General features: G+C 38.5%; 1 protein-coding gene across 2 annotated transcripts; it reads right to left on the bottom strand.

Moving 5' to 3' along the window:
- Window positions 1–996: 996 nt before the first annotated feature.
- LOC148864202 (AP-5 complex subunit beta-like protein) lies at window positions 997–19,864 on the bottom strand. Of its 2 annotated transcripts, XR_016109222.1 has the most exons (4): window positions 18,138–19,756; window positions 13,768–14,207; window positions 11,370–12,945; window positions 997–1,198 (listed from the first exon to the last, which is right to left on the bottom strand). XR_016109222.1 is itself a non-coding variant. In XM_088975243.1 (3 exons), the coding sequence occupies exons 1-3, from the start codon at window positions 19,596–19,598 to the stop codon at window positions 11,457–11,459; spliced, it is 3,390 nt and encodes a 1,129-aa protein (XP_088831369.1). In that variant the 5' UTR covers window positions 19,599–19,864; the 3' UTR covers window positions 11,054–11,456. The 2 variants fall into 2 exon arrangements, 1 of the variants encoding a protein (XP_088831369.1); XM_088975243.1 differs by lacking the exon at window positions 997–1,198 and having other exon boundaries at window positions 11,054–12,945; window positions 18,138–19,864.
- Between the last annotated feature and the right edge of the window lie 2,145 nt (window positions 19,865–22,009).

Below are 22,009 nucleotides of genomic sequence, written 5' to 3'. Positions count from 1 at the left end.
AAATTTACAATTTTGGAGATGTTTGTGATGCACGGATGGAGCATGGTGTGAGATGTGCTCTATGAGGAGCATATCCAAACTCCCATTTTTGGCTCATTATTGCCAAGATTGGACAGGAATGGAGAATGGATCATGCTAAAATTTGATATGGTCATCTGTTCAATTTCTATCTAGAAGTGGGCAAGAATTTAAGCCCATTTCTTGTCCAAGTGTGGCATACCAAAAAGTCCTGCTGTACTTGAGTACATGGTTTTGAAAACCGTATCGGATCAGATGGTCAAACCAATTGACCTGAGAACCGATCAGGTAACCAGTTCCATTTCACCCTAAAACCGTTTTTTGGCCAAAAACCGTTGATTTGGTCAATGACCCACTAACCCTGACGGTCAAACCATCTACCTGGATAACAGTTTTTGCCAATTTTTTTTTATTTTTTTGAAGTCAAAACGAGTCATCCATTCAAACCAGACAGACAGACTATTCGACCCGGAAACCGGTCCCCGAAACAGTTCTATGCCTGGTGCAGTTTTTAAAACCTTGCTTAGGGCAAGAGTTGGCTTCATTTTTGGAAAAAATATGAAAATAGAATACAAAATATAAATTCATCAGCACACTATGCTTTGTTACTTATCTTTGCTTTCTTCAGTTTAATTGAGAATACTAAAATTATTATTGTTATTTTAAATTGTTACTTGCAAATTTACATGCACATTTACTAGTTAAATATAAATGATAGAACAAGTAGAAGCAGCCCATTCTTTGTATCAAGTTATGCTGCTGCTGCAAAAGGATGGGCTGGTAGTTTATTTTCTTTGCGGTGTTTTGTTTATGGTCTTAATATGGGTCTACTATTAGGTTGCCTCCTTTGGTTTCGCTGTGTTTTTTAGTCTCTTTGTAACTATATATGTTGCCTTGTATTTGTTTCTGGTGTGCGTTGAATGAAGCCATTCTTTTTCCCCAAAAAATAAAACCCTACATTTTTAACAATCAAAACAATTGGATCAAATCAAATTGAGCTGAAATTCAAATCAGATATCCAGATATCCTTTTCTAGTCTCTACAATCAAATCAAATCGAATTCAAATAATATATCTGGTAATATAATCAAATGAAATTTGAAATGTTGGAATTCAATTTGGGCACCTTGGGTGTAAAGGAGAACGGGACTCAGCCGGCAAAGAGAATTGCTCCGGAATACCTAAATCAATGAAATTTGTACAAGATGATAAGTTTGGAAAAATAATGACTCGCCATGGTAGAATAATGTTACTTTTGAAAAGTGGCACCAGATGCCATTAGATTTTTAAAGTGATGCTGACTATTCCAACTAATAATATATCAGCAGACAAAAAGTGCCACAGCTGTATTATAGTATATGTTTGGCATCGATGCTGCAGTGAGAAAACAATGCTCCTGACGTGTGGCTTGAAACACCATTTTCTCAGAAAATGGTGGATTTATTTTTGTTTGGAATCGTTGCAGACAGGTATGATGTTTCTTGGAGTAACAGCAACTTTTTCTGCTTAGCACCATTGCTCCAGGAAACGTTTTCAGCACTAGTACCCATTATCCAGTGCCACATCACTGCCCTATTGGCAGCAGCAAGCTGCAGCTCCAGGAAACGCCAAATTTGACTTTGCTCCAAGCCATGGCTTCCCAATTTCCGAGGCATGGCTTGGAGCACCGCTTTTTATGGAAGAATGGTTCCAAACAAATGCCTGTTTCCTGGATCACCGTTTTTTCCAATATGGCACTGTTGCTCTGGGAAACGGCAACGATGCCAAACAGCCCCATAGAAATTCCAGTCCCTACTCCCTACATCTTCGCATGTTTAAGTGAATATGGAGTTCGTGGTAGGTTTTTTCAGACACGGGTGTGATGTAAACTATTATGGTTGTGGTTGATAGGTTTTTAAAAATGGCTCATTTTGTGTATGTGCAAAAATAAGAATGGCAAAGGGGCAAGGCAGGGCCTAGTTTTGTCGGGCCCCATACCCGACCCCAAATTCAAATTCCCTGCCCCGAACCCTGGCGGGGCTAAAAATCCTAACCCCATCCCCGTCCCCATGGGGAATGAGGATCCCGACTTTGCCCCGCCCCACCCCGTTAATTCTTAATTGTATACTTATTAATTTATTTTTTATTATTTTGAAACCTACATTGATCTATTTTATCTTATGTAATATAAATTATATAATATAGTATAACATAATATATAATATTATAATATAATTGGATTTTCTCCGAACCCCGATCAATGGTCAGAAAACCCGCCCCGATCAGGGCAGGGCAGGGCGGGGCGGGGCCTTACAGGGTGGGTGAAATTGCCATCTATATGCAAAAATAACAGATGCTACCCGTATTGCATTTTTGTTCTTCGGGAGATCATCGAAACTAATGGGTCGGCCAAAACTATCTCTTTACTCTTGGATAGTCTTTTTTGGAAAATTTTAGTCATATAGGTATTGCCTATTGACTACTGAAGTGGTTAGTTGGAGTATGGAGGATAAAGTGTTTGGTGGGAAAAATGTCTCACACAAAGTGAGACAACTCTATCACAAGCAGATTTTGATTGAAACAATAGTAGTAAGAGGACAATAGGAAAGTCTTGTTCATGATTATTTATGGGCGAAAGCCATTATATGCAGTTGATCTGGCACCTTTACCAATCATGATGATACAGAAACCTTTGCTGAATGATTCAACATATGATTCTAAAATGCGAGAAAATTAGAAAAATTAAGTTAGTAATGATCTACGGTTTCCTTTGTGTACATCTTTTTGTAGATCTTTGTGTACATCTTATAAATTGGAATTTCAAAAAATTAGTCCATGCAAGATGTTAAAAAATGAGTGAAAATGTAGCTAGCACAGTAGGACAATGGATTTATCCAATGTTTATTTTAGTCAACCTCTACAAGTACCACAGATTCTATCCAGGAAGATGCGGCCAAAACTTCTAATGGATTGTTCAAATGCCCAGCTTCAATGTTTCAATCATGAAAAGTTCAAAGATGTCTTCCATGTACGGAAAACAAAAATGAGGAATGAGATGAACTCTATCAACAATACATTCATGAAAACTCATCAAGAGCCAGAAGCAATGAATATCTTGATCTTTTGAGAAGGGAAAAGTAGAAATTGTGAATAAAATGGTGTATTCTGATTTATACACAAATAGGGGTCAAATAGGTATTTTACATATGGAATAGGAAATTTTCACCATTAAAAAAAAAAAAAAAAGTCAGGGCTCAGTTTGGGAAGAGTACAAATACAAATATGTATTTGCATATACAAATATGTTCAGTTTACAAGGTTTTGAACGAACATATTTGTATTTGCACTCTTCCCAAACTGAGCCAAGGAAATTTGTTCAAGCTTAGTTGTCAAAATCAATCCTAGAATGTGAAGTGACTAATACAACTTACCAATAAAAAAATAACTAATACAAACTTTGGAATTTAAAAAGAAAAAAAAATAGAAAGTAGATATAAGGTCTGGGAGTTTGTATGGGTGTGTTCAACAGTTCAAGGCAGGCAATGAAATTTAGTCTTTCTTATGCAACTAATGTGATTTAATCCTTTGAATGCTAAGACCACAAGAGCAAACATTTGGATTTGAGTCCCAGGTCTTCCATTGGAGTTTTGGGATGAAGACTATATCCTCAAGGATATCGGCCCAGTCATCAAACTAGACAAGAACACCAAAAGTCTTGCAAGAACAGCTTCCAAGAGTTTGTGTAATTCTGTTAGTGTTAATATTGAGAACCCATTCATTCTCGAGAGACATCCTACTGTGGGAGGAATGTGCAATATTTATGACGTGCTATATGAAAACATATTCAACCTATGTATTGCATGTAGTAAATCAAGGCACAAAGCTGGTGGGTGCATCTTCAATAGTAAGAATGCCAGAAATGTTGAAGCAGGTGGATGGACAGAGGTAAAAAATAGAAAGAAAAAGACAACCAGTAGGCCAAAGATGGCTTCAAAGAGACGGGAGGACCAGAGAGGCAGAGAGCAATGATACATCCTAGATGGCAAAAAAAACTTGAGAAAAAATAAAATGCAAGGGAAGCACAAGAAACCCAATACCCATTAAAACCTACACTGTTACTTTCGGGTTCATAACTATGGTACCACTTGGAAATGGTGTGAAATGGGTGGTTAGGAATGAAACCAGCATGTGGGGTCATCTAAAAATCAAGAGGGCTCTGTCGATCTGAACCTCCTAAAAGTGACTCTAATGGCAAAGGTAACAAAAAGTGGAAGATGCAAGATGATGGCTGACCAATCAGATGCAGACTCAAATTCAGGTGAGGAGGACCTCAGCAATGAAGTGATAATGGTGGAAGGTAATGAAGGTGTTGAGACACAAATAAAGGGAATACAAGTGTACAAGAAAAGGCCACGACAGCCTTTAAGTAATCTCTCTCTCTCTCTCTCTCTCTCTCTTGTTTAGGAGGCAGGCTTGCTCGAAAAAGTCCCCGAGTTAGGCAGTTCCTAACAAGTTGGTATCAGAGCCAAGATGCCAAGCACAAGGTCGTCCGCAATGGAGAACAAGGTCGACAACATGGAAGGAGAAATGCAAAGATTATCGGTTGATGTCAAAGAAATCAAAGAAAGCTTTGCATCCTTGGTCTCAGTTGTCTTTATCCTACCTACGACTTCCCTTAGGTGCAAATCCAAAGGAAAGTAGATTTTGGAACCTGGTGGTGGAAAAATTCGAAAAAAGATTGGCAGCTTGGAAGAGATACTATATTTCCTTAGGGGGTAGAGTTACTTTAATTAAGGCAACGTTAGCCAACTTTGCCATTATACTTCCTGTCAGTCTTTAGAATTCCTAAAAGGGAGACAAAGAGGTTGGAAAAACTGATGAGGGACTTCTTATGGGAACCTAGGGAAGATAAAAAATATCACTTGATTAGGTAATAGTTGGTGAGTCGAAGCAAAGAAGGAGGCCTAGGCTTAGGGAATGTAGTGAGTAAGAATGAAGCTCTTTTAGGTAAATGGCTTTGGAGGTGGTCCTTGGAGAGGGAGAGGTTGTGGCATGAAGTAGTGAAAAGCATCCATGGCTGTTCTGAATCAGGTTGGGACACAGGGGTATTTCGAAGGGCTTTGCTCACAACACCCTGGAAGGTTATTTCTGGCATTCTCCCCAAATTCCTCAATTTTGTAAGGTATGATGTTTGTTTTGGAAACTCCGTTCTTTTTTGGGAAGACATTTGGGTGAACACTCAACCCCTAAAAGACCGTTTCCCTTCTCTCTATTCCATCTCCCTCTTTAAAAAGAAACTCATTTCATGGTTCCTCCCCCCCCCCTCCCCCGGTTCTCCCTTTGGCTTTAAACTGGGATTTTGGGTTTTGAAGAGGGTTAAGGGTTGAAGAAACTTATTGTGTTTTAGACCTCTTGTTGCTTCTAGACTCGGTGTGTTTGGACCCCCCCTAACCCGGATAAAAGGGTTCGTTCTCTAACCCAAGTTGGCTCCTTCACTTGTGCGTCTTTCTTTAAATCCCTTTGCTCCAACCCCTCCTCTCAAGTCTTCACCGTTAAAGAGGTCTGGTCAAGGCCAATACCCCCTAAAATAGCAGTGTTTTGTTGGGAAGCCTATTATGGTAAGATCAATACTGTGGAAAATTTGCAAAAAAAGGAAACCTTATATGTGTTTGTCCCCAAATTGGTGCTTTGTGTAAAGTGAAGGGTGAGGACTGTAACCATTTGATGACATCATGCTCTTTTGCTGCCAATATTTGGAACTGTGTTGTCTCATTATTTGGGTGCAGGTGGAACTTGCCCTCCGAAGTAAAGCTGTTGTTCACTCCATCTGCCTTTGGGAGAATGATAAAAAGAGGGAAGCTAATGTGGAAATGTATCAGAGCCGCTACCTTGTGGACGTTATGGGGGGAGAGAAATGCTTCTTTGATTACTTAAGCAGAAATTGGGCAGTAGTGCCTTCTACAGTCTCCACAAAGAACGAACCACAAGTTGAATGGAAACCCCCATCAGATGGAGTGGTAAAATTGAATTGTGATGGTAGCTGCCAAGGTAACCCAGGGCCATCCGGAATAGGAGGGATTCTGAGAGACAAAGACAGCAATATGTTGTCTTTATTTTCAGGACCACCGGGTGTTGGTGATTCTGTAAGGGCCGAGATACTAGCAGCAGTACAAGGTATACAGCTGGCCAGTCAACTTGGAGTGAACAATTTGATAGTAGAAGAGGATTCCAAGGTAGTAGTGCGCTGGCTGACAAGTCCAGAAACAACTTGTTGGGGCTACAGGGATCTGTTAAAGAAAGTTAAATGGCTGACAAGAAAAATGACAGTCAGGGTTCAGTGGGTCAGCAGATCAGCAAATGCAATGGCTGATTCTCTGGCCAAGCAAGGGGTATCAAAGGGAGATCTGTTTTGGGCTACCTTTGATACGGTTCAGTCCTTGGGGGAGGTAACACCTCATGCATCCTCCTACGCTGACTGTACTTTCTTTATTTGAATTAATAAAACTACTCTCACTTATCAAAAAAAATACCCAAATGTCATTTTAAAAAATTTGGTTTTTCTAAGTTCGGACAACTACCCCAAGTGGCTCAAAATAAACAAGAACTGGAATTGGGGGGCAAAGCCCTTTAAATTTTAAATAATGTGGGCCACTGACCCCTTGCTAGAACAGGTAACAATAACTGCATAGCAGAGAAATGCTATTGGATCTAGGGGTATGAACTAGAATTGGGGAGCAAAGCCCTTTAAATTTGAAATAATGTGGACCACTGATCCCTTTCTAGAACAGGAAATAAGAACTGCATGGCAAAGAAACACTATTGGATCTAGGGGTATGCAATTAGTGGAGAAAATAAAAAATATGGTTCAAAAAAATCCTGGAATAGGGATATTTTGGAAATATCCATAGGAAAAAACAATAAACAATGGACCACTTAGATAAAACTCAAGAAGAAAAACAAAATGACCCAGAAAATAGAACTTTAGAAAATAAGGAAAGAGCACTACAAAGGCAATTAAATTTAGTTCTTTAGAGAGAAAAATGCACTAGGCCCAGAAAACCAGAATTGAACGGCTCAAAATGGGGGTCCAAAATAATCAAGACTTCCATGCAATAACAATCATCAGAAGAAATAAAAGTAGGATTCACAAAATCAAGAAGTTTAATGGATAATGGAGTAAAGACAAGGATGTATATAAGAAATGTTTCAAGAATCCTTTATTAGAAGGTTCACATCGGAAGGAACTGAGAATGTTGATGAATTTCGTAACATCATCAAACCAATTGTGGCTGAGAATCAAAACGAGAACAAATAGAGCTTACAGAAGACGGGATCATCCAGACTCTAAATTATATGCAAGATTTTGAAAGCCCCAGGGCCGGATGGCTTAAACTTGGCTTTCTTTAAGAAACATTAGGAAATAGTTGGGGCTGGCATAGTCTTCCATTCAGGAAAAATGACTCAAGAAGTAAACAAGATATAATTACTCTCATTCCAAAATCAGAGAACCCTGAAAATTCAAATTATCGACCAGCAAGCTTATGAAATATGATATGTAAATTAATTGCAAAGATATCCCCAAAAGATAGATATCTGACAATATTTTAGTAGGCAGAACCTTTTTTGTGCCTGTTTGTAATCTGTGGAGGGGTCACCTTGTTTTTTGAAGGTGACAGTTGTGCTAAGTTTCTTAAAGAATTAATGAAAGCTATTGTGTCCAATCCAAAAAAAAAAATCAGGTATGATAGCATGCAACATTGATATGGAAAAAGCATACAAGCAAATAGAATGGGATTTCATTAAAAATGGAGAAGTTTGGGTTCTCACCAAAATGGACCAACTGAGTTATGGAATTAAAGGCATTCTTTAAAAGATAAGGAACTATAACTGAATTATAAAACTGGCTTTTCTAAGTATGGATTAAGCATTTAAGACCTGAGCATGGACTTGTTTGGGCTTGCCTCAAAGGGCTTCATCAGAGGTTCAAAGGCAAAACCCCAGCCAAGCCATGATTCTTTAAAAAACACAAAAAGTGCACATAACCAAGGCACATGCTGAGGCGAAAGCCTCTTTAAAGGGAATGTGCCTATGCCTAAATGAGGCACAGGCCTTGAAATGTGCCTTTCTTGTGCACCTAGGTGCACCTTCTAAATCACTGATCCAAACCCAAAAAATAATCCCAACAAGAGGAATAAGACATAGGGACCCTCTCTCTCCCCTTATTTATTTGTTTTATGTGGAGAAGCTCCAACCCGAAACATTGTCAAGGAAGCAAGGACCGGTAAAAACAGTGTAGGAATAAAAGGCCTCGAAAGACATCCCATTGGTTCCAATTATGCAGTTTGTGGTATTCTCTACTCAAAGACAACAATTCTAGCATGCAACAAAATGACAAAAAAAATTCTATCTAAACATGCAAAGGCATTTGGACAGCTCCCAAAGTATAGCAAATGGGCCATGGAATTCTCAAGAAATATGCATATACAACACCAGAAAATTCTCTCAAATATTCCAAAAATCCCAATCTCAAGTCAAGGCAACAAATATCTGGGAGCCCTTAAAATCAAAGGGAGGGTAACAAAAAACACCTTCAAGGAAATAGTTGAAGCTATGAAGAATAGACTTAAGAGTTGGAAAGGCAAACTCCTCTCATTAGGTGGTATGATTATGCTACTTAAGTCTGTAACAAGGAATATCCCTCAATTTATGTTCAGCTTTAGAGTTTCTAAAGAAAATCTAGAGCAAATTGACAAAATGTAAAGAAACTTCCTCTCGGCTAAAGATGGAGAGAAGTAACCCATGGCTCTAGTAAACTGGTATAGGGTTTGCAGTGCAAGCCAAGATGGAGGACGTGGCATCAAGCAAATGGAAAAAAATAATAATAATGTAGCAAACATAGCAAAACTAATTTGGAGAAGAGCATCAGGAAAGAGGAGCCTATGGGCGGATCTAACGAGGAAAGGTATCTAAAAATAAATCTACTTAGGAGGTAAAAGTGAGACTCATGAACCTGGAGAGGCATGTTTCACCGTAGGAAAGTGGCTCAACAAGGCATAAGGTATAGAATTGGCAATGGAGAATCAATCAACATTTGGAAGGATATTTGAGTGGGGGAGAAGCCAATTAAGAAAACAATCAATATGGATGAGATTAGTGAAGACATGAGATATCGGAGGTTAAGGACATCGTTGACAGAAAATAATCTAGGAATACTAACTTAATAGAAGACAATATTCCATGTCATATCATCGAGGAGATTAAAGCTATCCCATTACCCCAAAGAAATAGAGATGATGAAATAAAATACGGATTGGAACCCAAAGGAAAACTTTCAGTAAAATCAGCATATGGAAGTGCACAAAGGAGTTGCACAAGAAATTTTCGTTAAAAAGACAATACAAATAAAAAATTATTGCCCCCCAAAAATAAAAATTTTCCTATGGCTATTAGTTCCAGAGACGCAAGCTGCTGACCAAGAAATTCCCCAACAATAGAACAATGGACACAGATATTGACTGCTCTTATTGTGGAGAAGTAGAAGGCATTGAGCATGTCCTTAACTTGTGCCCTCTAACAAGACAGTTATTAGCAATAGTGGAGGAGCTTCTTCCTGGGCCAAGAATGAGCCAAGAGAGAACAAGACAGTGGTGGGAAAGAATGGAAGATCAGAACACAAAAGGAAACTATCCAAACTTACGGGAAAAATTAGTTTTATCTTATGGCTAATTTAGAAACAGAGGAATGAAAAATTATTAATAAGGAAACCTTCCCAGTATTATGGAAAGAGTGTGGAAGGACTTAATTGAATACTTTGAAGCAAACAAAACATGCAACGAGAGGATCATTATGGGCCCAAAATGAACCTGGATGAGGTGGCAACCCCCCCCCCTCCCCACCCAAGAGAAGGTATGATTAAAATCAATTTTGATGCCTCAAGACAATTAAATTGAGAATGTGTCTGTGGTTGTATAGCCAAGGATAGCAAAGGAAGGACCAAACAATAAAAGCAGGTACAATCAGAAGTACAACAATCAACATAGCAGAATTTTGGACAGCAAGAGAAGCACACGAGATAGCAAGACAAAGTGGAGTAGCCAATCCAGATCAAGGGTGATTCTATTGGTGATGGACTGCCTCCTTGAAAAGGAAGACCCTCTGCACACAAGTGAAACCCTAGTGGAAGAAGGCAAAAGTAATAATTGTACAAGGGATTCAGATTGCAAACCAACTTGGTGTGCACAGCCATAGAAGGAGATTCCAAGATGGTCATGGTGTGGTTGCTGGATACAGATTCTGTCACTTGGTGCTATAAGGACCTTCAAAAGAAAGTCAAATGGCAGACAAGGAATATGACAACTAGAAATGCAATGGCTGATTTCCTAGCCACACAAGGGGCTTCTAGGGAACATCTTTACTTGTATGCTTTTTTGTTTCTAGTTTTTTGAGAATTGTAACATCTTTTAAGGGAGAGGCCGTGCTTCATGCCTCACTTTGGGATGCTTGTAACGGTTTCCTTTCCTCATGAAAGTTTATTCACTTAAAAAAAATGCAAAAGTAATAGTAAGAGATGGGAAAATGGAGATTTACTATGCTCACAGCCTCGCATATGGAGAGAAGGAAACCAAGTAGTGGAATAGTGGATTGGTTGGAGCATCAAGGCTAATACTGGTTATTATCATTTATTTTCTGTTTGGGCTCCTACAAGGGCAGAAAAAAATAAGTTCTCAAATTGAAATGTTTCAGCCATATTTTCACCACTTTTATGAAAAAAAAAAGTTTTCTGCCCCTTGTACATCAAAATCTGCACAGCACTACTTCGAATTTCAATTAGATATTTTAGCACTGTGTGATCAACCACTACAATGCATTTCTGCACCTCCCTCTCCTTTTTCTTTTCAAACTTCATTTTATTTATTTACTGTCATTTCTGCATACTTTTTTCCTTTTTTATTATTGAAATTGCAATTTATTAGATGATAGTGCCATATCTAGCATTCACATAGAAGTTGAACAAAAGCATCTAACAAACAGTAGTTTGAAGTAATAGATCAAAAAGATGAAGTAAGGGACTCTTGTTTTGATCGTGTATACAATACATTTTAGTTTGAATACACAAAAAAGAATTTCAGATTGCAGTTGCTAATTCAATGGCAAATCAAACTAAACAAAGCCAAGAAGGAAAAAATGAAATAAAAAGAAATGAATAAAAGAAGATTGAATTCTGATACACGAACAGCATACAAGATGAATACCTGAACAGTTAACTCTTCCCAAAGTATTTACACTAAATTTATTCTGAAGGAGAAAAAATAATTTTCTTGTAAAGAATTTGAAAAGAACAAATAAGAAAGAAGAGACAACAGAACTTTTCACCTTCATGAACTTGAGTGCAGAAGGGATGCTTTGGCAAGAACCAAATTAGTGCTGATGTAGCAGAGAGATGATAAAAGTAATTTTCTTTTAAGTGAAAAACAAAGCCTCCAAATATTCATCTATATAAGCTAGGCATGGCCAATGATCAGTTCTAATCCGAACTAATGTTGATATATCACATACCTCCATCTGAAAAAGTAGATGGAATCTTGGTGGGAGAAATATGAGAATGAGAATATGTCCCATGTCTCTCTTACTAATGCTGAAATGATTTTCTCTGCCACTTTCACCAGCATACTCAAGCTGAAGTGGACCACCATCAAAATCAGTTGCTGAGGTAGTATCAAGGACAGAATCTAGTGTCTCATCTTTCCAGATGATATCCCCGATGACCCCACCATCCTTCATCCTATTGATGAGAGGTCTCCCAGTCACACTTACAATAAAGGGTGCCAAGTGGCGCTCAACAGCTGGAATAAGAGACCCTGAGGGAACTTCCAGTAGCTTGACTGACTGAGTTCCACTGATAGCTGCAGAACATTTGCCTCCTCTCAAAGGAAATGTCTCCCGTCCAATGTTTGATGAGTTACCACATGCCTCCCACAAAGCAACAAACAAGTCTGAGTAATAGCAAGGAACTTCATCTTCTGGGATGTCAGATGGAACACTAGCCTTGAGAAACATATCCTCAATGCCCACTGAGATGCTTTGAAGATGACCATGGATGATTTGTCCACTCTCTGCATTTGCTTCAATGGAAACATCCACTAGACCAGGCATTGGTTCTCGAGGCTCCAATTCAACCACCACTGGGACTCTGAAGTTTTCCTCCTCTTGAGATTGAGATTCATTTTCCACCAGAACAATATCAAGACAATCCCTTTTCTCTGAAGTATGATCTTTTCTCAGAGATTCACCAAGAAGAAAAGGTATGTGGCACGATGGAATAGACCCATACGGTGAAGAAGATGAAAACGTGAGTACAGTCGCATATATGGCTGGCATAGCCAATGCATCCACTCCATCCAAATTAGTAGCAGGTAAACCCCATATGCGATTGAAGGGCTCAGCTTCAAATCTAATGATACAAGGTATTCTAATTTTGATCCCTGGCATGTGTCGAAAATCAGGGATGCATGAAAAGTGCCTCCGTAATATCACCAAAATCTCTGAAACTTTTGTATCCATCACACGCAATGGCTCCGGTGACTGGCAATTTCTTTCAATATTTGAAACAATCTGGACATCAGAACTGCCTTCAGGTTCTGTTTCCACATCTACAGGGGCTTCACCGTCTCTAATGCCCTCCAAGTAGCTGGTTCCTTCATCACCAACACTGAATGTAGGTAGAGACAAGGACCATGATTGTTTGACAAGCAATGGAATCACCCTCTCAAGGTAGATATAGGATGACAGATTCCTAGATTTCCTAAGATCATCATATGGCTGAGGAAATTCAGCATGGAGAAATGAACTACCAGGTTGTGATGGTGAAATACTAGGAAGTTGTTCCTCAAGGTTTAGTATGTCCCTAAGCTTCTTTCCTGGTATGCATACGAGCATCCGCAAGTAGATCCTGAAAATGTAAGAATTTCATGAGGGAAATAAAGTTCTCATGTAAAAAGTTTTAAATCTCTTTCATTCCTATAATCATTCTTAGGCATTCTTTTTTTTTTCTTGTCCCTTTCTACATATTATTTATCCCATTTTTATTTATTGTTAAATAGAAAATTTTTTAATTTATGAAAAAGAGTTAAGAACAAATAAATGTGCCAAGCATCCTTATCAAGTATTAGGCTAGCCCGAGCTACTTAACCCTTGTTTTCTGTTGTTTCATGTTTCAAATAAGTTGGGCATTTAAGCTAGGAAACTACACCTCAAAGTTGAGAACCATCTGATGAGAGAAATACTGAGAAAGAGAGGAATTTATTGGCCCATGACCCAACTACTGACCTGCCCAAGTTGCATAGTTTAACCCACTCATCAAATAGATGACCTTGGGTTGGGAGTATCTTGAATCCCCTTGGTAATCTGGCAAACACATTCACTCTTCTCCAGGTGTACATTATTTTTAGGGCTGCAAGTCAGGTTGCCTGACTTGAAGAATTTCAACTACATTGGGCTCAGATTCAGGCTAGGGCCTTTTGAAGTTTAGACAATGCCCTCAATAAATTTTTTCAAAGTTATTGGTCAAAAAAAAATAAAAAAGAAGTTTAGACAATGCCCAACCCAACCTGACCCAAGTTGCACCCTTAATTAATTTCCAGGAAAAAAAACTATTTTTCACTTGACTATGTTTAGTCATGAAATTTTCCCTGGGTATGGTAGTAGTCAAACCAAAATGAGAAGTAAAGATGCAGTACAGCAATAATTTATTAGTGATAAATGGAGCAACTACCTTGCATTGTCCCGAATCTCTAGATCAGGAAAGTACAGGCAAGTGAATGCCAGAAGATGGGTAAGTGTAAAGAAAATTCTGGAGCTATTATGATGCATGAGCATTGTCCGGCAAATACCAAGAACTTTACTTCCCAGAGACCATGACTTCATTCCTGTATCCGGTCCATGTTTCTCCACTAGAGCAACTACAAATGAAGTAAGTAACTCTAACAATCCATGAGGAGGTATGGTATCATTCTCAGCAATCCTATTGAAAATTGGGAAGTAAGAAGCCAACTGGTAGTCCTTTATGACCTTTGGAAGCATATGCTCATCAAATGTCTGGAGCAGGCGCTCCCCCAACCAACAATGTGAGTGACAGCCCAACAAACGGTCAATGAAAGCAACGATTACTGGAACGAGTCTTCGGAACTCTAATGCCATGTTCACTAGCATCCTCTGCGTCATTTGAAATTTTAAACAACCTCATTAGCAATAATCCTCTTTAGAGTAGCAAATATACAAGAAAAAAATAAGAAGTATGCATTCTTTTTTCTTTTTTTTTTATAAGTTGAGCAAAAAGTATACATGTACCATTGCAAATCAACATTATAACAAAGATATCAAAGATATCCTCTTGCCACACTACAAGGACAATACATTGATACTTCTTTTTCCTATTTCTCTGTTTACTTTCTTCTGACAAATCAAGGTCAAATCGTGTCAAGAGAAAGGCAAAAGGGCATATGACTGTATGCTAAGAACAACATATCTAAGACAGCACAAAAGCCACGGTGAGATGAAGTACAAGGAATTAGCTATCCTTTGATGAATCCAGCAGTGGATGTAAACAGCCAATCATCACAGCAGCAAAGTTAAAACCAAATGTTAAACAATATCCTGTTGATAACTCAGAACAAGTATTACCTCTAAACATGGCACAGGGGCTGAAATAATATGTGATCTGTTACTGTTTGATAAAATAAACAAATATAAAAGGAGAGGAAGAAAGACAAGAGAAACAGCAAGGCTAAAGAAAAACCTGGCATGGAGAAGAGAAGAGAAGAGAGAATAACTTACTCTTGTCTCATAACCAGAATTTTATTTATATGTTTCTTAAGAAAAACAGAAAGGACTAAACTACCCTCTTTTAGCAACTTAAGTAGATGGACAATATTACCCTGCTGCCTACTCTAATACAAAATTGGATACTGTAGAAACCTTTATGGGGTTCGGTTTTGTTCTCACTGCAAACGTGAGGGTCCAATTGAAATGTGCAGATTATTGAATAAGAAGACAGCTGGTTATGCTAATCAGAGTACACATAATGACAGTTCAGCTACACAGGATGCTAGTATGACAGGGCAGACATCTACACCCACTACTCCACCAGAAAGTAATAGTAGTATATTTACCAAAAAGGAATACATGAGACTTGTCTCACCTTCACAGGATTCCACTTCCACTGCCACACTAGATCAGATAGGTAGCTCATCCTGCTGCTTATCTACCAGCTCTCCAAGGGTCACTGACTATGGAGCCTCCAATCATATGAAAGGTACCCAAACTATTTTTACTCAGTTTCATTCTGTTTCTAACCCTTCACAGCATGTAACCCTAGCTAATAGATCTTCTTCTGTTGCTTCTGGCATTGGTACTGTTAAACCTACATCCCATCTTTTTTTTATTCGCCCATCTCTTATGTTCCCCAATTTCCTTTTAATCTCATGTTAGTTAGTAAATTAACTAAGTCTCCTAATTTCCTGTTACATTTTACCCTATTCATTGTGTGTTTCAGGACTTAATGACAAGAAAGCAGATTGGTGATGGACATGAACTAGGCAGTCTATATTACCTGGATGGTAGTGGTGATAGAAGTTTAGCCTTGTTGTCTTCTTCAATAGATTCTTGGCTTCAGTTACATTACCACCTTGGACATCCTTTCTCTAGAATATGCATCTTTTGCTTCCATCTCTTAAGTCTCAGTCTAGTCTTCAATGTGAAGTTTGTTAACTAAGTAAACACCATTGGGTTTCCATTCCTTCTAGAACGCATGAGATGTATGTCAAGTCCCTTTGAATTAGTCCGTTCTCTGTCTGGGGCCATGTCTTATTGTTTCTTATTTGGGGTTTTGGTATTTTGTTAAATTTCTAGAGCAATTATATTTGATGAAAAGACGAGTCTGAACTGTTTTCTATTTTTTATGGTAAAGAATTGTTTTCTAGATTTCAATCTTTTATTATGAAAATAATAACACAATTAAATACCATTGTTCGTCATTTGCAATCTAATAATGCAAAAGAATACTTATCTTCTACAGTGTTTTAAAAGCACAAGGCACAAAAAAAGTGCATAGGGTATTTTGCACCCAAGGCACAAGGCAAGAAAATTCAAAAAAATGTAAAAATCAAAATAAATTAAGAAAATATTAAAAATAATATTTAATTAAAATGCAAATTTTAATTTTAAACTAAATATTTTAACAAGCCTATTATTCAAATTAAAATGCATAACCATAACATATAAAACATATTCAAAGTGAAAATTCAAACACTAAAAGAATTAAGAATCACAAAACCTTTTTTTTCTGTAGGAATTAAGAATTTAAGACCCTAACATTGATTTGTTTAGGCTTGCCTCAACAGGCTTGGTCAGGGGTCTGGGGATGGAGTCCCCGGCCCAGCCATCGTACTTCAAAAAAATACAAAAAAGCGGAAGAATTAACAAAGGGGCACACCTGAGCTGAGGCACAAAGTGCACCAGGCATACACCTAGGCACACTAGATATGCACCTGTTCAAAGGGGCTGCCCCTAGGCCTAGGCAAGGTGCAGACCCTAAAATGCACGTCACTGTGGGCCTAGGGTGCGCCTTTTAAACCATTTGTAGTGATTATGGAAGTTACCAAGGCTCTTCTCCTTCATATGTCAATCCCAAAACCCTATCGGAGTGATGCTCTCACTGCTTGCTTTCTGATAAACAGAATGCCCTCATCTGTTCTTGGTGGAAAAATTCCCTGTAAAGTTCTTTTTCCTAATAGTCCTCTCTTTTCTCTTACTCCTCGGCTCCTCGCACTTTTGGTTGTGTTTGTTTTGCCCATCAATTTGATTCCAAACTAGATAAACTTGGCCTTTGTGCTATTAAATGTGCCTTTCTTGGTTATTCCCAGACTCAAAGGATATAAATGTTACAGTTATATTACACATCACCATTATATCTCTATTGATGTCACCATTTTTGAGTTCACTCCTTATTTCTCTTCTTCTTCTTCCAGTTCTTCTAATATCTCACTTCCTATACCAGCTCTATCTCCTAAGCCACTTAAGAGTTATGACACAGGTTTACACTGGACAGCTTCCTGCTCACATTCAGCCATAAATTGCTGAGACATCTGATAATTCTAGAGCTACGTCCAACCTTAATATTACTCTAGGAAAGGGTAAAAATTCTTGTACTATGCATCCTATAAGCAATCTTGTTTCTTACTTTGTCTCCTTCAGTCCATTCCCTTTATTTCAGCCTTATCTGCCATATCTATCCCTAAGTCTGTACAAGAGGCTATGCCTAACTCTGGATAGAGGGCAGCTATGAACAAGGAGATTTCCACCCTACATCTTAATGATACTTGGGAGTTAGTACCTCTTGCACCTGGTAAGAAACTTGTTAGGTGTCGATGTTTTTTTTTTTCCATCAGCAACTAAAAGAAGATTTCATTAAATAAAGAAATGAGGTACAAGTTTATGAGTATATACCATCAAGTATTTACCTGATGGCCTGATGGTCCTATTGAGAGACTTAAGGCTCACCTTGTTGCAAAGGAGTTCACCCAAATATATGATGTTGACTTTGCTGACACTTTTTCACCTGTTACTAAGATATCATCAGTTAGAGTTACTATATCTCTTGCTGCAGCTTTTGATTGGCCACTTTATCAATTAGATGTGATGAATGTCTTTCTGTATGGTGATTTTCATAGGTGTATATGGAGCAACCTCTTGGGTTTATTGCAGATCACTTCTTACTGATGCAATAAGTGATATTTTATGCATATTGCCAAATAACCTCTTTATGATAACAGCCGAAGTGGCTTAGCTAAAAATCTTATTACTTTTCTTTTAGTAAATAAGTTTTTAAGGAGGTTCTGGGCTCGTTAGTGGCTGAAATTGAAGTTGGGTAGTTAACTATAGCCTTGAATATTTTACTGTTTAACTGTTCTATCCACTAAAATAGAAAATATTGTTTAACTGTTTTTTTAGTGTTAAAAGAAACCAAGTAATTCAAGTAGAAAAGATAATTCTGTTTCTAACCCACGTTTTGCATCCTTCACTCTTCTTAAAGCAATTATTTCACACAATAAAAGAATAAAACTAAAAATAACAATGTAAATGTACCTGTAACCTGTGAAAGATGGTAGACTCCATCAGAACCCTAATGGTCGAAGAATCACAAATAGAATGAGGGGTGGCACCTATCAAGAACTTATGGAAGGTACGGAATGCCACTGCAGTTTCTGTGCTCCATGGGGGCAACCATTTGAATGAGGAAACAGAGACATGACCGTCTTCAAAGAGTTTCACCACAGAAACTTCAGTGTTCACCTCTTCACTTAAAACACCACTGGGATTTTCTGTCCTCGAGAGGTCAAGACAAATGGCACAGTGGGCAAGGATATCTAGCTTCAACGCTTTCAGCGCAAGTGGATCAAATACAGTGGGGTAAAAGCTCAATACCATATTGAAAATGGGATTTTTCTTTGTTAGTTCTCTCCTCTGTGTCAAACCAACAAAACCCAACAACCAGTGGATAGCAAGTAAGCGGAAAACCAGATGATGTTGAACTTCCCTTGAAATTAGCATCAGACGCCGCGCAATCTCAGCCTCTTGTCCATCAAATGCATCTGAGAAACGCGAATATAGCATGAGAACAACATGGCATAGGATAGGATCATACGAGTAAAGCAGGCCAGAGAATTGCACCTTCAACAGAGATGCCTGCAACTCCAGAGCCACTGCAACGCACATTAGCATTGACATGAATTCTATCATTCCATAGGGGGTTAGAATCTGGGGCCTTTCCAGCAAGAAAGCCATCACTTTTCGAAGCTCCCTGATATTCGAAACTGAAAGCTCCTTATTCAAGCCTGAACTTGAACCTGCTTCCCCTGTCGCAAGGAGTGAATGTGGAACATTGAAAGGCACCAGAGGAACTGAGGTGGTGAGAATCGAAACATTCGTTTTTGAGATCACGAGATCGTGGATCACAGACGTTAACAATAGAATATAGCTCTGTGAAGCATGAGTCCTCTCGCTCTGACACAAGCTCCACAAATGACCGGCAATCTCAGCAAGCAAACAAGGGTAGTTTCTCTCTAATTCCCTCAAGCACTCACAGGCAATTGCTCTGGTCTGCCGATCCAAGCCGTGGTTCGGCCTATTAATAACCGTCAAGAGCAATTCGGTCAAGCTCTCGACATGCCGAATTGCACCCTTGAATCCATCAATGGTGATAACAACCGATGTAACCGAAATCATCATCTGTTCCTTAAGGGAATACGTCACTGAGATTCCATCCATGGGTGCTTGAACTATAGCACGAAGAGCTTCGATTAATCGGCCCAAAGCCTCTTCGACCTCGAATTCTCTAATCAAGACGTCTGCGAACTCTTCGAGGAAAACAATGAGCTGGAGCTTGAGCGGGAAATCCTTTCTGAGAATGGAGGAGAGAGAGACTTCGAGAAGGACAAGACCTGAGTACTGTGAGAGCCATCTTTCTCGACGAGGGGCTCCAGATTGGAAATCGTCGATCAGAACCTCCCATTCCTGTGTTGAGAGCTGCTTTAATGGCTTCTCCATCTATATATAAAACCCTAGAAAGCTATCAATGCGCTAATTTTACTGGGAATATAAGAACTGAACCAGAGAAAGAAACTCTTGAAAGAAAACAAAGTATGCATGTAGGGAAGCTGCGGAGGTAGCGCCGGAACAAAGAACCAAAAACTGAAAAACTTCAGAGACAGTGAGAGAGAGAGAGAGAGAGAGAGAAAGAGAGAAAGAGAGAGAGATCTGGGCGTCGGTCTGGGAGATCAATTCTAGTGATTCCATGAAATCTGGCTCAAGTTGGAAGACTCTTAGAGCTGCTAGATTGGAATAAGTAGTGGGACCCCATAGTATTTTTCGATAAATTACAGAATTCCACCTTGTACTTTGGGAGTAGTCACATCTTAAACCCCCAAGTTTCAATTGCGACAGCCCTTGTTTTTTGTCGCGTCTACTCTGCGCCAGCCCTTAGATCTGTTAGTTAACTTTCTCAAAATGACTCTACCTACCCCCCTGGACACCTCAAGGCTCAACCTATGGGTGAAGGCAAGAGTCGATCCTTGGCAGGTTAATTGGCACCTTCCACAAAATGTTTTTATGAGATTGCTACTTGCATTTTTAAACATTTCTAAAATTTGGATTCATTGTTTGTGGTTGAATTGGAATCACCTATTCCCTACTCCCATTTGGTTTGGACTTTAATTGGAATCGGATTCTAATTGTTGTTAATTGGTTCAACCGGAAGCTAGAATTTGAATTCACCGAAATTTCCAATTCTGCCTCTAATGACAAAGAGGAGAATACGATGAAGAATAAGGGAGAAAGGATTGAAGAAGAAATAAGAGGAACGGATTTGCTTCGTTCGGTTGTTGTCACAATGGTGGCAATGGGAGGTGAAGAAGAATAAGTGGAAGAGGGGAAGAAAGGGGGTGGATCTACTAGATTCAAGTGGGTAAAGATTTGGAAGAAGAAAGGAAAAAAAATAACATAAATTATATGGGAATAAGAATAAGAGGAATCTACCAATACCAACCATCAAAATATTAGTAGTGGCGTTGGCAACACAGATGAGGAGGGAAGAGGGGGTGAATAAGAGAGATAGGGGATGAAGATGAAGAGCAATATGAAGAATATATGAGAGAGGGGAAAACGGCCAGTTGACTATTAGTCTTACCTTGCCAGAGATAGTAGTTGTCGACGGCTACCTTGGATGACGTACAAGGACTTGTGGTCGATAGACCTCTTCATGGGCCAATCTTGGGCTTGGCTTTTCCCAAAATTTGAATGGGGCCTGACCCAAAACCCGACACAATGTAAGTTAAGCCCGTGAACAGGCCTAGTGGTTGAGTAGGGCACTATAATGAGAGGGGAGGTTGGAATGGGAATCACATCCCCAGTTGGGTGAAAATAGCCATTTCTACACGTGGAAATCCCATTACACCTGGCATGTTTGGTTCACTGCTTTATGCCTCATTCTTTTAATTCTTGCTCATTAAGGGCAAGATTGAGCAATAATGAATAACATTAAAGTGTTTGGTTACAAAATTCTTACCATGGGTCACATTCTATTTATAATGAAAAATAAGCCCATATCACAAAAATTGAAATAGCCTACAACATGAAAAATAATCATGCCCCATCTTGTTTGTAAAACCACTTTTATAAAAAGTATTTTTGTAAAACCACTTTTGTGAAAGTACTTTTATCAACATATTTGTATGAAATAACTTTTACAAAAGTACTCTTACATAGGACACTTGTCGATCTGAAAATAATTAATTTTTAGGAAAAGAAAGTGTTTTTTTGTAAAAACACTTTTGCAAAAGTACTCTTATCAACATAATTTTACGAAATAACTTTTACAAAAGTACTATTACATAGGACACTTGTCAATCTGAAAAAATTCATTTATAGGAAAAGAAAGTGTTTGGTTCATAGCGATATTTTCTCATTCTATCTATTTTTACCCATTCTTGTCCATTTTAGAATCTCATATAAGAATGATAATTGAACCAACATGGCCTAAGTGGTTGGAATTGGAATGGACTATTCTCATTCTGATTCTAGGTGCCTATCATTTTTATGAAACGAATTTTGTAGATATTTGATAAAATACAAAAAAAATCATAAAATAAAAAAATGGGCAATTGTATGAAGTATATAAAATACAACATATGATTTGAAAATTCATGATGGATCATTGTCAGAATTTGGAACCATACCTACCTTGTATGGGGGTCAATTCCAGTAATTTGGAACCATACCTACCTTGTAATTGAATGGGTATAGTTAGTTGAAAGCCAGTTCAATGTTGATTCCATTTGGTACCAAGTAGAACCTAACCATTTGCTCATCCATAATTAGTAGGAAGCAAAATAATATATCTAAAAATTCATGATGGATCATTGTCACGAAGTATAGGGAGGCGTTGTGTTACCACTCCCAAA

Source organism: Nelumbo lutea, chromosome 3 (genome assembly GCF_056320005.1).
Source record: "Nelumbo lutea isolate HS-2025 chromosome 3, American lotus-T2T, whole genome shotgun sequence".
NCBI lineage: Eukaryota > Viridiplantae > Streptophyta > Magnoliopsida > Proteales > Nelumbonaceae > Nelumbo > Nelumbo lutea.
Note: the sequence above shows the minus strand (reverse complement) of the source record. Positions and strands in the feature narration are given on the sequence as shown.